Here is a 17,026-nt window from a genome sequence, read left to right as displayed (position 1 = left end):
TGCAGCCCCACAGATGGCAGCCCACCAGGCTCCCCCATCCCTGGGATTCTCCAGGCAAGAATACTGGAGTGGGTTGCCATTTCATTCTCCAATGCATGAAAGTGAAAAGTGAAAGTGAAGTCGCTCAGTCGTGTCCGACTCTTAGCGACCCCATGGACCTCAGCCTACCAGGCTCCTCCGTCCATGGGATTTTCCAGGCAAGAGTAGTGGAGTGGGGTGCCATTGCCTTCTCCAAGCATGTGTCTAAGACCCAGCAAATTAGGGCACCCAAAATGTGAAAACATTTTGGTTTGGGATATACTGTAGTTAGACAAGTTAATCTTCATAGGAACGTCAGAACTTTTGTGGCTTCCTTACATTTTTTATGCAGTAGGATTGATTTTATTTGAGAGAGAGAGTCATAATCTTTTCATTGCTTAGAGTCTCCCAAAGAGGAGGAGTCCAAGGCCTTAATCCTTCTCTGATCTGGATGGTGAGTGGTTATCATTTCACTGAGAACATGGACACTGAAGGAGGAGCAAGTTTGGACATCCTGCCTCTGTTATAATTAGTGCTACGTGATGAGAATGGCATAATTAGGCTGGTAAGGGACTGGCAATCAGGTGGCCTAAGGGAGACACCATTAAGCTGATTCTCATAATTCAGCTTAAGTAGTGGAGCTTCCCTTGTAGCTCAGTCGGTAAAGAATCTGCCTGTAGTGCAGGAGACATGGGTTCGATCCCTGGGTTGGGAAGATCCCCTGGAGAAGGAAATGGCAACCCACTCCAGTATCCTTGCTTGGAAAATCTCATGGACAGAGGAGCCTGATGGGCTGCAGTCCATGGGGTCGCAAAGAGTCGGGCACGACTGAGGGACTAACAGTTATTTACATCTCAGTCAACATGCTTCCGGAGAAGGCAATGGCACCCCACTCCACTACTCTTGCCTGGAAAATCCCATGGATGGAGGAGCCTGGTAGGCTGCAGTCCATGGGGTCACTAAGAGTCGGACACGACTGAACAACTTCACTTTCACTTTTCCCTTTCATGCATTGGAGAAGGAAATGGCAACCCTCTCCAGTGTTCTTGCCTGGAGAATCCCAGGGATGGGGGAGCCTGGTGGGCTGCCGTCTATGGGGTCGCACAGAGTCGGACACGACTGAAGCGACTTAGCAGCAGCAGCAGTAACATGCTTCAATTGTGCTGCCGTTGCTAACGGAGAAGTAGGGAGAACCTGTTTGCTGGCAAGAAAGATCATGAATGCAAGTTGATGTCATGATTAAAGATATAGCCTAAGCTAGGGGTTCTTAACCTGGATCCTAGGAAAATTTTGAGCCTCTGAAGTTATATTCAGAAGTGTGTATATGTGTGTACAATCCAATATTGTAGACAGAAGTAGAACAGCTTTCTTTAGATTTTTCATGGTGGTCTTTGACACCAGAATGGTCACCAACCACCAGTAGATTTACTGTGAAGTGAGTACAGCTGCTTCTTCAGAGTTTCTCACTTGGGATTCTTCCAAGGCTTTTGAAGGAGTCCTAGCATTTTTGTATTGTTTTTACTTAAAGCAAACATTCCTCTCAAATCACATAAAGTCTTTGTACCCACAAAATCTGTATCTACCCCTGCCAACCACAGATTAGGAAACTACCAACATGAGTTAGTATCTGGGAGTGAATGCCATCCAAGAGAAATGAATGCCAAAGACTGTGCTAGGAAAGGAAAGGCAGAATAAGAAATGCCCATCAAATAAAGAAGGATTACTTAGGGAGGAGGAGGATCAGACCACATTGTCAAGGAAACAGAAAGAGAGGTGGTTAGCCATGTTCAACATGGATGGGAGATCAGGAAAGAGGAAAATAAGAAAACAGTTACAGGATGATCAGTGGTGATCAGTGGACTGGCTAGAACAGAAAGCTGAGTGTTCTGTTTGCCTTTCTGGACAAGTAAAAGTGGTAGTTGAACAATTGTAAGTGGTAGTTACGGTCTATAAACATGCAAGGGAAGTAGAAGTACCTGCAGAAAATGCTAATCTTCATTGTTCAGTTAAAATGATAATCAATAAAATAGATTCACTGTGAATGTGGAATCTATACTGAGTTGAATTTAGATGGCACATATATACTTTTCAAAATGAGTCCTAAATGTGTTCCATGGCCAGGCAAAGACTTCGAGTGACCCTTGTTCCCCTCTCCCACTCCCGCTGACCACCTCAACCTTTCTTTCCTAATCTTGTATCTTAATCCTCTTACTTCTGGAATTTCCATATTTTTGTCCCATATCTCTGTCCTCTGGCTGGCGAAAGGGAGCAGTGAGTGAGTCAAAAGAGAAAAGAAGCCATTAGAGTGACCATTGGATAGGAAATGTTTTGAATTTAAAATTTATCCTGGGTAACCCACAGAACCAGTAATCCATTATGGTTAATTGAATGTTGCCTAAAATTTAGGCAAGGAGACATCTATTTGAACCAGAATGTTATAAATTTGCCACCCTGGCAACTCTAAACTTGATTGGTTTCAACTGTGCAAAACTGGTTCATGCTGACTTACCCAGTATTAGGAGGGTATTATTTTTTTGACTGTGAAATGCAGCTGTAGCAGAGATACATACTCAAATTTGCTGATATATAAATACCATCTTACAGTATTTCCACAATAACTTCCTCCTGGGATCTTTTTTGAGATAGATTAATTTCATTACAGTTCCCAAATTTATTTCTTCAGTGATTATCCCTTTAAAGATTTTTGACTTATTAACTATTGATGTGTTTACTCATAATTGTGTCACTATGAAAAATCTGTTACTTGAGGACAATGATTTTGAATGGCTACTATGACAAAATTTATAAGGACATGGAAAAATAGCTATAAACTATTGGAATTGGTTTGAGGTTTCTACTTCAGTTCAGTCACCCAGTCATGTCTGACTCTTTGCAACCCCATGGACTGCAGCATGCCAGGCCTCTCTGTCCATCACCAACTCCCAGAGTTTACTCAAAGTCATGTCAGTTGAGTCAGTGATGCCATCCTCTGTTGTTCCCTTCTCCTCCCACCTTCAATCTTTCCCAGCATCAGAGTCTTTATAAATGAGTCAGTTCTTCGCATCAGGTGGCCAAAGTATTAGAGTTTCAGCTTCAGCATCAGTCCTTCTAATGAATATTCAGGACTGATTTCCTTTAGGATAGACTGGTTGGAACCCTTTGCTGTCCAGGGGACTCTCAAGAGTCTTCTCCAACACCACACAGTTTAAAAGCATCAATTATTTGGCACTCAGCTTTCTTTATAGTCCAACTCTCACATCCATACATGACTACTGGAAAAACCATAGCCTTGAGTAGACAGACCTTTGTTGGCAAAGTAATGTCTCTGCTTTTTAATATGCTGTCTAGGTTGGTCATAGCTTTTCTTCCAAGGAGCAAGTGTCTTTTAATTTTATGGCAGCAGTCACCATCTGCAGTGATTTTGGAGCCCAAAAAAATAAAGTCTGTCACTGTTTCCATTGTTTCCCCATCTATTTGCCATGAAGTGATGGGACCAGATGCCATGATCTTAGTTTTCTGAATGTTGAGCTTTAAGCCAACATTTTTACTCTTCTCTTTCACTTTCTTCAAGAGGCTCTGTAGTTCTTCTTCACTTTCTGCCATAAGGGTGGTGTCATCTGCATATCTGAGGTTATTGATAGTTCTCCCAGCAATCTTGATTCCAGCTTGTGCTTCATCCAGCCCAGCATTTCTCATGATGTACTCTGCATATAAGTTAAATAAGCAGGGTGACAATGTACAGCCTTGACGTACTCCTTTCCTGATTTGGAACCAATCTGTTGTTCCATGTCCGATTCTAACTGTTGCTTCTTGACCTGCATACAGATTTCTCAGGCGGCAGGTGAGGTGGTCTGGTATTCCCATCTCTTGAAGAATGTTCCACAGTTTGTTGTGATCCACATAGTCAAAGGCTTTGGCATAGTCCATAAAGCAGAAGTAGATGTTTTTCTGGAACTCTCTCACTTTTTCAATGATTCAACGGATGTTGGCAATTTGACCTCTGTTTCCTCTGTCTTTTCCAAATCCAGCTTGAACATCTGAAAGTTCACAGTTCGTATACTGTTGAAGCCTGGCTTGGAGAATTTGAGCATTACTTTGCTAGTGTGTGAGATGAGTGCAATTGTGTGGTAGTTTGAACATTCTTTGGCATTGCCTTTCTTTGGGATTGGAGTGAAAACTGACCTTTTCCAGTCCTGTGGCCATTGCTGAGTTTTCCAATTTTGCTGACATATTGAGTGCAGCACTTTCACAGCATCATCTTTTAGGATTTGAAATAGCTCAACTGGAATTCCATCAACTCCACTAGCTTTGTTCATAGTGATGTTCCTAAGGCCCACTTGACTTCTCATTCCAGGATGTCTGGCTCTAGATTACTGATCACACCATCGTGTTTATCTGGATCATGAAGATCTGTTTTGTGCAGTTCTTCTGTGTATTCTTGCCACCTCTTCTTAATATCTTCTGCTTCTGTTAGGTCCATACCATTTCTGTCTTTTATTGTGCCCATCTTTGCATGAAATTTTGTTTCTACAAACAACCTGAAATTAATTCAGTAAAAGGAAGCAATTTGTTCTTATTTTTTGTTTCTTTACTAGCAAAGTTCTGAGTAAGATATGATTTAAAACATTTTTAATGATAAAGAGAGACTTGCAACATTGTTGATTTGCAATAATATTCTCACTGAAAGAAGACTAAGTGTCTGTTAAGATATGCTTTGTAATGTAAACATGTAAATTTTAAAAGTTCTAGTTACTTGATATTTATCTATGGTTTAACATAGAAACACTTATAGATAAACACTTATAGATAGTTTAAGCACTTTTCTATTCGTTCTTTCTAATAGTAAAGCTTAGCTTTACTTGAGTCTAATGAATTTCTTCTTTAGTAGGTGATATTTGATTCAGCAGAGCCAGTTAAATACAATCTACCTAGATACATGTTGATCACATCATTAGACTGGTAAAAGATACAAATCAGTTTGACTACAAGTTTTGTTTGAATTGGATTTGAAAATTTGGAAATTATTTGGACCTGGCATTTTGTCCAACTCTCAGCCACTTATTTAAATAAAATTATAAATTCTGGAATTAAATATTGTTATAATTGCATTGGTCTCAATTGTCATTCAGCTTTGTAATTATTTTGATGAACCTAACTGTACAACTTATGGATGCCAAAACTGTATCCCAAATAAATACATGTTAACATTTTGCCTTTAGCCAATAAGAAGAAAGAGAAAGAGCGCCCAGAGATCTCTCTTCCTTCAGACTTTGAACATACGATTCATGTGGGGTTTGATGCAGTCACCGGGGAATTCACTGTAAGTAAGCTTCTTATTTTGTTCTGTAAGGCATGAAAAAATTCCTTTGTGAAAATCGGTATCAAAGAAGAATTGCCATGTCCCAAAATATCAAACTTGATTTCTTTGGTGATTTCAAGGAAGATGGACTTTGCCTAGACTATCACAGGTGGAACTAGAGAGTGGCTTTAGAATTGGCAAAATTATTTTGTTCCTCATGACAAAAATGTCTAATTGTGGTTAGCCTTCAACTTGATTGAAAATGCTAATTTGCCATGGCACAGGAAGCATAGTCTAGATAGACTCAACTTGAGATTGTTCTTTATCACTTGAAGTGAATCAGAGAACCATTGACTCAACTTGGCCAATGAAGACAGTCTATCTGAATAATTCAGGCTTTACATTGGAACCTGGATTACCTAGACAAATTAACCACACTAACCAAAAATCTCTGTAAAATTGACCTTTTTTCCCTTTGATTTTAAGAACATAGCTTACTTTTAGGCTTATATACAGGTATATTTTATAGACATTCAAAACAACAAACCTCATGTTTCAGGAAGAAATATTGATGGGTGTATTGTGTGCTTTAGTGGTTATATACTTACTTTATTTTGTATATGTATATATAATATATATACATATACAAATATATATACACAATCCACAATAAATACCAATAAGAATTTTCCAGAAAGGCTATAGCTATAGATACAATCTTTCTTTGGATATCGGTAGTGCCCAAATGGCACATAATCTCAGATCTATGATATTTTATACCTGTTTTTTTTTTTTAAATATCTGGCATTTTTCTTTTAGATGAATGAAGGAAAAGATATGGGTAGGAATATGTCCTCAGTAAGATCAGCTACTTTTTCATACTAGTAAGGATCTCAGTCAAAATGTGCATTCTGAGATAATGAGTAATTTTGAATGCATTCTGGAAAAAAAAATCTTTGATAGAACCATCTCCATTGATTCTTGGCTTCTTAAACCAAAGAGAAATTTAGATATTAAATAAGTAAATTTCCTATTTTATAACACGATGGTTAGTGAGTAGACTTTGTCATAAGATTAAATTTTTAAAAAGAAGGAACAAATTAATTTGATTTAGAGAATCAAACCATGTTTCTAAATTAATAGACAAGTTATCTTTTTTCTTAATTCCAGAAGTAAGCTGTGTAAGAATGAAATGGAAATTGATTAAACATCTTAGTCTTGTAAAGTGATATAAACTTATTGTATGTTCTCAGTAGCAAGTAGAAGAGAACATTAAGAAGTACTGACATTAATAAAGTTGAGATAATGGTTTAACCAATTTCATCATTGAAATCAGAGACATTATTTAAATGGCTTTGAATTTGAGCCCAGTCTCTGTTCTTTGCCATATTTGAGAATATTCTGTTAGCTACACTTAGAAAATGTAACCTCACTATCACCGCTATCACCATCATCACCACCACCAAAACCAACAAATCTTTATATATTGGTATTTTGAATAATCTGAACAAGTTTAGATTTAAAAAAATCATAAAGAGATGATTTTTCTTCTGATGTTTGAAACAGTAAAAGCACTTAATCATTATAAGTTTTCTCTTAAAACGCTTCACTTATTTAAGAGCTATCTTTCCCAGTTTTGACCTTTTTGTTCTCTGTGTGCGTTTCTTCTGTTTTATTGTCTTATTTCATATTTCTCTTTTCTTTTATTTTTCCTTTTTGCTTTTGGATGTGAAAATTTTCCCCTCCACTATTCTCATGTGATATAGTCTGGTTCCTTTCCAATTTTTAAATTTTTTTCCATTTTTTTCCTACTTGTCTGACATCTTATGATACAATTTTTCTATCTTTTCTTTCCTTTGTTCTTTATGGGTTCTGAATGGAAATGAAAGAAAGTGAATCATCAGCATTTTGCTGACTGTAGATCAGTCATTTTCACTTTGCTATCAATTAGAACCCAAAGAACCAATCAGAGTGATTTGGGATAGCAATATGTGACAGGCAGTCTTTCCAAACGTGAAAAACAGTTCAATGCAACTGAACCAAATCGAACAAGAACCTTTCTCCTCTTCTCAAAAATCTAATATTGAAATAAAGTGTTTGATGCATTCATTAGAAATGCACTGAATATGGGTAAGACACAGGCTAAATTTGGAAATCTGATGTACTTTATTGTCATCATGATAATCTTTTATAACTATCTGACCCCACATTATTTTTTTTAAATACCAAATTCTTTTTTTTTACTATCTTAACCTGTGATTTATATTTACTGACTCTAACAATAGCAAACGATAATAAGATTTTAAAAGTCATTTTATTGGTAGGATTTAGAATTGAGTCTTAATTGCCCCCATACCACTAATTGATTATGTGTATGTGCGTGTGCATGTGGAGGGGGAGGGACATATTACTAAATTTGCCCACTGCAGTTGTTGAGGTTGAATTTTGAGCAATTGGTTGAACTGTCTAGTCCAGTTGTGTCACAAGGGCCTGTTACTTAGAATATTTGGATGCTGATTTGGTGTATTGCTTGGTGCTTATCCTTTGACTAATCGGCCCATAAAACCTTGTACACTTGATCATATGCTTGGACCCTGAGGTTAAAATTAGGTTGGGAGGTGAGATTTGGGGTATGAAACTATCACAAGTCCTTACCCTTTATCTTGCCATTTTTGTCCCAAATACTTCAGAACTCCCCCTTCCAGACCTCTAGACCTGTGACGGTCGCTTCAAGTCAATCAGAGGGAAAAATGGTATGAGTGATATAAATAATCGTTTCTTCTGATAAGATAAATGCTTGGCCTGTTTTATCATGCTGCCATTCTCCTGGGCTACACTGGACAGTCCCCAGCTTGATGTACATCTAGTTGTTATTACCTACGTGGTCAGGCCTTGACATGTGCTCCTGCTTCTGATGCTCACATGTCTAGATCTTCATGAGCTATCTGACTTCTGGGGTTTGTACCTCAATTTGGAGTAATGAGATGTCTTTCTGTTTACATCCCTTTGTGGCATTCATTCAAATTTAAGTGTTAGGTCTCATTGATGAGCTGGTTTATCTCAACTTAAAAAAGGAAAAAAGACAGTATGTCAGCAGCATAGTCACATGGTAAGTATAGTTGTCTGGAGGATCTTTTGCAGTTGACAGCAGTTATTCCTGCTGTCTAGTGATCATAAGACTATTATTACAAAAGTTTAGAAGTGCCATGAGAATGTATAGTAACTGCAAATATTCTAATGATTATGGTAATGATCATGCCAGTGATGTCCGCTCTAGTGGTTATGTGCAATGCGTACCTGGTTTTGTAACACTTAATAACTCCTTTAGCCATTACAGTATTAACCAAATGCTATTAATTGCACTTAGAATCAGAACTGGGATCATGCATGGGCTCCTGAGTTCAAATTTTTGGCTTAAAGCTTTAGCATCAAATTGTGTGATGAATGCATGTAAAAGTGTCCTTTTCACTGTGCTTGGAGTAACCCCAAATGCCAGGAATCAAAGACCTGTATCCCAAATCAAACAAGTTGGGTCAAAGCATGATTCTGTAGTGTTGTAAATAATATCTTTATTTAGACAAAGCTGTTACCTTATATCTGATCTTATTATGTGGGAAATGGGACTTTGGAACACCAACATTAAAATGGAGATTGTTCATAATATTATTTGAAATGAAGTGGTTTCCCTTCCCTGGTCTAAATGTCTAAGAAATTCAAACATAAAGTCTGGCTGTGTGGGAAATCCTTAATCTAGTTTTTCCTAAGCCAGCCATGACTTTAGCTCCAAAATACAGAAGAATCACTTTAATGAGGTCAAGGTTAAATTCAGCATCACAATATAACTCTTCTTTGAATTTTAGCCATACAGACACTTCCCATGTGAAATTGAAAATGGTTCACCAGAATTGGGAACTGAAATTTGTAAGTTCATCACATGGCCACTGGCTACCTGTGATCACCCAGTTGTAAAAGACGACTTACAAATTATTGTTGAAGCTTTTCATGATGCCATCCTTCTTTCCTCCAAATTCATGTTTCTGCTTTTTAGAAATTTCTCTGGCCATGTAATGGTAACTCTTACTATTACCTATTTATGGAGGAAGCATCTGGCCAAAAGTGGAGTTATTGCATCCAAACTTTGAAACATTGTCGTTTTCTCTGTTTTCTGAAATCTGTTGTCCTGTAGCCTGTCCTGGCCCTTATTTAGTCGATACCTCCCTATTCTCACAACTGCCCCACTTTAGAAGGGATTACCCCCTCCCCATTCAGACCCATTGGTTTCATTTCCTCCCACCTTCTAAGTTGTCCCACATTCTGTTTTAACTTTCTTTTCTTTCTTTATTTACGTCCATTACAGCCAGATCTCTATGGCTCACAGATGTGCCCAGGGAAGCTCCCAGAGGTGCGTCACAGGCCCAAAAGAAGCTTGCATCAAAGTGCTTCTTTGAGATGTCATAGCACTGCAGCAGCAGGTTCATGTGTGTGCAGTAGAGTTGTTGCTTGGCTTATCTCACTTTTTTGTTGTCATTCCCAAACTCTGGAGGCCCACGTCACACATTGTTTTGCCGAGACTTCATAGGACAAAGCCACATAAATTGTGTCTAGATGCACTTCAGGAATAGTGTGTCTGTTTCTCGCTCCAAGTTGCTCTTGGAGGTTGGATAATTATGAAATGGGGGCATCCATAGGCCGAACATGTAGGAAAGGATGCAAAGCTCACCTCCCAGTGTAATCTTTGCAATTCTCCTTGGTTAGAGTGCCAAATACTCCCTCCTCTCTGCTCTAAATGCTTTGGATGATTGCAAATTTTCACAAGGCTTTGGCTTGGTTGCCACAGTCCCCAGGTTCCATGTGGCCAATGAACGAAGTGGGGAGGAGAGGATAGAGGGAGGAGAGGAGAAAGCTGCAGGGAAAATACCCAAAGCAGCCTTTACTATTTAGCACTCCTGTGGTTATTGCTCTGCCATGATTCTGTTTTTGTCTCCTCTCAATCCCTCTTTATATTAAAGTTCTAGACCCCCCCAAAAATTGCATTTGATAATCACAAAATATGAACCAACCAAGGGTGAGGCTTTCCTTTTATTCTAAGAGATATTCTGATTACACCATGCTCAGAAACAGCGTATGTTATTCTAGCCATATAAAACCTATTGGTCTGAACTATACTATGCTGTGCACAAATTTAGAGAAGTCTTGCTATGTCTGCCCTGAGTCGCCAGAAAAAAATAAGCTAAGCCGTAAACATCATTTCATGGATGAGCAGAGTTAATATGGAGGTGATTTTCATGCGCTTTTTTTTTCTATCACAGTCATACTCCCACCCACCCTTTTTAAGTTGGATCCTAGTTTTACCTATGTGTTTTAATTAGAGAAGAGAATGATTGCATTATTAAGTTACTAACTTTAAATCTAGAGTGTAACTTCAGTTTCCCAAGTGTAATCCTACAGGTAGCATGGGCTTCTTGGTGAAGAACTTTACTGGAACTTGAAAATGCAGCTGCTGAATGTTCTGAGCTGCCATTCTTTCCCTTTGGTTGTCCACAGGGAATTCCTGAGCAATGGGCACGATTACTCCAAACCTCCAACATAACAAAGCTGGAACAGAAGAAGAACCCCCAAGCTGTTCTAGATGTTCTCAAATTCTATGATTCCAAAGAAACAGTCAACAACCAGAAATACATGAGCTTTACATCAGGAGGTAAGAATAAATCTAAGATATCAAAAAGTAAAGGAGAAGGAGTTCCTTGGTGGTCCAGAGGTTAGGACTCTGTGCTTTCATTGACACAGTCCTGGATTCGATCCCTGGTTGGAGAACTAAGATCCTGCAAATTGTGCAGCACATCCAAAACAAACAAACAAAAAACTGAAGTCATTTCAGTCCCAGAACTTCAGGATTAGAACAGAATGCCTGGAGGGCATTTGAAGACAGTTTAAGCTCCTTTTTCCAAATGACTTCAACATAAGTCAGCCAGAGGATAAGTTGGAAGTTGAAGTTGATGTTAGGAGATTTATGGTACTTGGGTGATTTTAGAGCTCAAACAAGTAAATTGTCCAGTGAGGTAGTAGTTGTCAGTTTGAATCAGCAATCACAATTGTTGTCTTGTCTCTTCACTGGTGTGAAGACACTCAGTCACTTAGGATCAGGCCTTGTGATGTGTTCATGAAATAAGAGGTGTCTGGATCAAACCCTGGTGTCTTGAAATTTATTTTTTTATCCCTTTGATCATTGAATTGCACCATGATAAAACAGCACAAATTTTATGGCTGCTGGATTATTTTGATCAGACTTCAAAATCAGACTTACAAAAAAGACATATGTCTTAGTATTTATAAGAGATCAAAATGGCTGTATTCCTTCTGCCTTATCTCAACTTCATTTGCTAGCATGTGACCTGGCCCTTGACACGTTGATGTCCAAATTTGCATTATAAACAACTGGAAAAATATACCAAAGAATAATTTTACATTTTGAAAAGGACAATCTGGGTTATCTCTAAAGCAGTTTATTATTTTACATCTAAAGGAAGAAGAGAATACTATCATTACAGCTCCAGCTATAAAGAACCCCTCCCTCTTGGCATTGGTTTTAATACATAGGGCAGATTTGCAGAATTTATTCTTTATTCCATGTTTCCACTGCTTTTTGACCATTTTATTTTTATGTGTCGAATTTTTCTCAGCTTACAAAGATGAGATCCTGAAAACTAGGTTAGAACTCAACAGTATCTGAGTTATTGCTGTATTCTGAAACTCACTATGTGTTTTCCTGATGCTCTCATGTTGTGACTAATAGCATAGGAAGGGGAGGGAAGGAACAGAAGGGGAAAAGAAGGCAGGGTGGAAGGAAGGAAGGAAGGGAAAAGAAGGAAAGAGGGGGAGAGGGAAGGAGGAAGCTGAGGAGAAATTCTGAATATAGATGAGTAGAGTCATACCAGTCAGGAGTAGGTAATCTCAGCATTGCTCAGTATAGGTGCAATTCACTGGAGGCCTTCATTAAAAGCTATAAAATGGGGTGGCGAGAATATAGTGATGATGCAAGGGTGTAAACTATTTTAAGAAAAATGTCATTTGTCATGATATCTATTTAATACTGAATTGAAAATTTTCCTTCTGGTCAAACACATGCGGTTTTTTAGAGCATAGTGAGACTTCCCTGGTGGTTCCGATGGTAAAAGCATCTGCCTACAATGCAGGAGACCCGGGTTCGATCCCTGGATTGGGAAGATCCCCTGGAGAAGGAAATGGGAACCCACTCCAGTACTCTTGCCTGGAAAATCCCCTGGACAGAGGAGCCTGGTAGGCTACAGTCCATGGGGTCTCAAAGAGTCGGACACGACTGAGCGACTTCACTTACTTTCTTTCTTTCTTTCTCTCTCTCTCTCTCTCTCTCTGTCTCTCTCTCTCTCAATAAGGCAGTCTTTATAAAACAAAGGTAATATCTTTATCTTCACTTTTCAGATAAAAGCGCACACGGATACATAGCAGCCCATCCTTCGGTAAGTGAAAAATTGAAAATGGTCTATTTCCGGTGGTCCAACAGAATATAATTGTGCAGGCCCAGTTTTTAGATACACATAGAGTCTTTTAAAAAAACAGTTTAAGAGGTATAATTTAGAATGATAAAATTCACCCATTTTGAAGTGTACAGTTTGATGAGTTTTAGTAAATGTATGTGCCTGTGCCACCATCACCATAATCCAACGTTAGAACATTTTCATCACCCTATTCAATAAGGTCTCCCAAGTCTGCCTAGAGTTAACCCCATCCACCCCACCCTAGCCCTAGGGCATCACTAATCTGATTTTATGGATTTGTCATTTTGGACATTTCATGTAAATGAAATAATATAGTATATGACATTTTGGGGTTGACATTTCTCACTCAGCATATGAACCAAATAAGTAAGTCTTATCACTGTCTCCATTTTACAGATGAGATTCAGAGAGGTGAAATAACTTGTCTAAGGCCATACCACTACATCTTTTTGGTGTCGCCTGTTCCAACAAACTGAGATGAAGTGGGCAGGGGATAACTAAAAGTCCCATAGGTAGTTTTATCAGAGAAGTGACTGGAAAATAAGGAATTTAGCTCAAGGGCCTTGACAGTGCTATAGTATCTGAAAGAATACTCATGCAGAGAAAATCATCTTAGACAAGGCTTCTCTTTGTATGAGTTTCATTTTGATAACCTGATAGAAATAATTTCCTGCCCTATCTGCTTCCTTAAGAGTGAAATATTATAATTAGCATTAGTGAAAGTTTCCTAACTGCTTATTCAAATTCATGAATAATCAAGCTAATTCTTCCTTTTATAGAGGACAGATGCTGGCCTGCTTGATGTCACCCTGGGCAGTCAGTGTGACAGCAGTAAATCATTACTGGTGAAAATTAAAGACTCTCATATAATATGGCAGTTCCTCAAAACTTTAGAAGAGAATTACCACATGATCTAGCAGTTCCACTTCTGGATATATACCCAGAAGAACTGAAAGCAGAGTCTTGAGTAGGTATTTATACACCCATATTTGTAGCAGCAATGTTCACAATAACCAGAATATGGAAGCAATCCAAGTGTCCATCAACAGATGAATGAATAAACAAAAGTGGTATATCCTTACAATAGATTATTAGTCAACCTTAAAAAGGAAGGAAATCCTTACATATGCTACAACATGGATGAACCTCTAGGACATTATGCTAAATGAAACTATCCAGTGACAGAAAGAAAAATACCATGATTCTGCCTATATATAAGGTACCTAGAGTAGTCAGTATCATAGATACAGAAAGTGGTTGCTGGGTGAGGTAGAAATGGGGTGTTGTTTAATGGGTACAGAGTTTCAGTGATGAAAAGAACTCAGGGGATGGATAGCAGTGATGGATGCACAGCAATGTGAATATACATAACACTCCTGCACTGTACACTTAAAAATGGTAAATTTTATGTTATGTCTATTTTAACACAACTAAAGAGAAAACTTTAAAGAATAAAGGCTCTGGACATAAGTGTTTAGTCTTTTCCTCCACTTACAATTAGAGGCCACTTTGGGAAAGTGGCTCGATTTCTGTGACCCTCTCTTTCCTCAGTCTTAACTGGGAATACTAACAATACTTGCTTCCTAAAACATGTGTGACTATTGAATATGATAATGCATATAATATACTTAGTACATTTCCTAGCACCTACTACGTGTTCATTAAATGTAAGCTACTACTGCTGCTGCTTTTAGATGGCAACAAGGACGAAAACTCATTCTCTCCACACATGAGACTTGCATGAGGCCCTGGTACTGGTGCCTTGCTCAGAATTCTCAGAACATAGCAGAAGGTAGCCCTCCCGTTTTCACTGCTCATTGCCCTCCTGCTGCTTCTTTGCCATGACAGCTTCCTGGACTCCATTGAAAACAGCACATGAAGGAAGATGATAACAAAGTGGGAAAGACAGAAATGCCAACCTTCCATCATCAACACATACCTTACCTCCCTTGATTTAATTACTGTTATTATTGTGCAATACTAGATAGGTATGTTGACAAATAGTTGTTATCTCTTTAGGGAGTTATTTTGAACACCAGCTGCCTAGGATGGTCCATGTGTTGGTTTTTATTTTTGTAAACAGCTTTTATCTTCTAAGATAAATTGGCCTTTTTTTGGCTTGCTTCTATTGGTTTTACTTGTAGAATTAAAACTAAATCTACATAATGTTCAAAATATTCCATCAGATCAGGAAAGAAACTGATGAACTCACTGTTTGGAGATGAGAACAACTGGATATTTACTTTTTAAAACATGTATCTATCAAGTGCCTCCTTATCAAAACTAGGAAATTTAGAGCTCAGTTGGGTAAGGGAAGAGAAGTATGAACATAAAGAAGCACAGTGCCATATGGATCATGTTACACACCATAAAATATGTCCATTTTCTATGAGAATTCAAAGAAAGGAGCTTCCTTTTATCTGGGGAGGGATAAAGGAAGCAAGCGCTTTTCAAGGGCTTAAGCTCAGTGCCTAGTACAAAATAGACTTGGTACATATTTTGAATGTTGAATTAGAAAAATGCTTCATAGAAAAGGTGGAATTTGAACTTGATCCTAAAGTTCATATGTGATTTGGATCTGTGAAGATACAGAAGAATATTCTTGGCAAAGGGAAAGCATGATAAAGGACAGGATAGTGAAGAGAGCAAGGGGACAAAGGGATATGAGTTTGAATGAAGACTGAGATGCAAGAAAAGGAATTATAAGAGTTCAACTTTGAAAGTTAGGTTGGAGCAAAATCATAGAAGCCCTTAAATAGTATTCTAAGGAATCTGATCTAAGTAAGTGCACAGGGGGAAGCCTTTGAAGTTTTGTGGAGCAAGAGAGTTAAGTTATTAAAGCTTATGAAGGGTGATTTGATCATACATGTTCAGAAGGAATTAAGGACAGAAGGTAAGACTGGATGAAGGGAGACCGACTGGGGAGATATTGCAAGCATCCAAGGCCAGAGGTGATGTGGGCCTACGTGAGACAGGGGCAGTGGGAATGGAGATTAGATTTAAATTCCAGAGATATCGAGGTTACTGATTATATGTTGGAGGAAAGGTTGAGGTCAAAGATAATTGCAGGTTTTGAATGACATGTGGGTGGCCAAAAAGATAAGGACATTATCTTTCAGGAGGTGCATATTTCTTAAGAAGATGCTGAATTTCCCATCAGGCAACTTGAGTTCAAAGGGCTGGCCGGATTTCCAGATGGAGATAATTGATTAAACTACTTGACTAAGGGTGGATTTCTATTGATCAAATGAACCAAATTTGGAACCTTAAGGTCATGTTGGATCACTTCTTTGGGACTCAGTAACTTAGGATTGGGGAATTGCACTTTATGTACTTCTTATGGTTTTAGGGGAAGATTGTACTTTTCACTGCTTGTGCTTTTGTTGCATTAGAAACACTCCCAGTAGACCTAGCTATCCTATAGGATGTAACTTCATGGGATTGACTACACCTTCTAGACATAGCCTGAATTGTTTACAAGTTTCAGCATCTTCTAGTAGCCAGGATGGGAATCAAAATAGAAACAGTGTTGTAGTCACTAAATGTGTTAAACTAATGGCTATATAATTAATATGGAGTTAACGATGCCTCCCATAGTTGTCGGAATCTGATTTGCTTCTCACCCATCACAGCTTCTTTGGTATTAGTGTTATTAAACGCTAAGTACTGTTCAGGGACCTACTCTTCAATTTGAGGCTATTTTGACATTTGTGTGTATTTATTGAACTATCGGGGCTTCCCAGGTGGCGCTAGTGGTAAAGAACCTGCCTGCCAATGCAGGAGACGCAAGAGATGCCGGCTTGATCCCTGGGTCAGGAAGATTCCCTAGAGGAGGACTTGGCAACCCATTCCAGTACTCTTGCCTGGAGAATCCCATGGAAAGAGGAGCCTGGAGGGCTACAGTCCATAGGGTCCCAGAGAGTCAGACACGACTGAAGTGACTTAGCACACACACACACATTTATGCCATATCCAGATGCATGCTCTTATCTTTAGGCACCAAATAGCCCTTTTCTTGTTGATAAACTGTCAGCAGTCAACACAATGACAACCTGCCTGATACAAATTCAAGGCTTTATTAGCAATTAATTTGATTTTTAAAATATATTCATTGATTTAAAAAACATTAAAACTCGAAAATGTTACATGAATAGTTCACTGTTTTTGAGCTCAG

The 17,026-nt window shown here is 38.5% G+C and overlaps 1 protein-coding gene across 4 annotated transcripts in view; it reads left to right on the top strand.

Annotated features, from left to right (window-relative positions):
* The window catches only part of PAK3 (p21 (RAC1) activated kinase 3), a 131,096-nt gene that overhangs the window by 46,710 nt on the left and 67,360 nt on the right, over window positions 1-17,026 (top strand). For 3 of the 4 annotated variants that reach the window (XM_081563906.1, XM_081563907.1, XM_081563908.1), the window contains 3 exons: window positions 5,238-5,338; window positions 10,862-11,015; window positions 12,776-12,813. In XM_081563906.1, the coding sequence (XP_081420032.1) occupies window positions 5,238-5,338; window positions 10,862-11,015; window positions 12,776-12,813 (293 nt within the window). Of the gene's footprint in view, window positions 1-5,237; window positions 5,339-8,007; window positions 8,071-9,674; window positions 9,720-10,861; window positions 11,016-12,775; window positions 12,814-17,026 lie in introns of all 4 variants that reach the window. The other variant, XM_081563905.1, reaches the window with a different exon arrangement.

Source organism: Giraffa tippelskirchi, chromosome X (genome assembly GCF_054371585.1).
Source record: "Giraffa tippelskirchi isolate mGirTip1 chromosome X, T2T-mGirTip1v1.2.pri, whole genome shotgun sequence".
NCBI lineage: Eukaryota > Metazoa > Chordata > Mammalia > Artiodactyla > Giraffidae > Giraffa > Giraffa tippelskirchi.
This window is presented reverse-complemented; position numbering and strand designations above follow the sequence as displayed.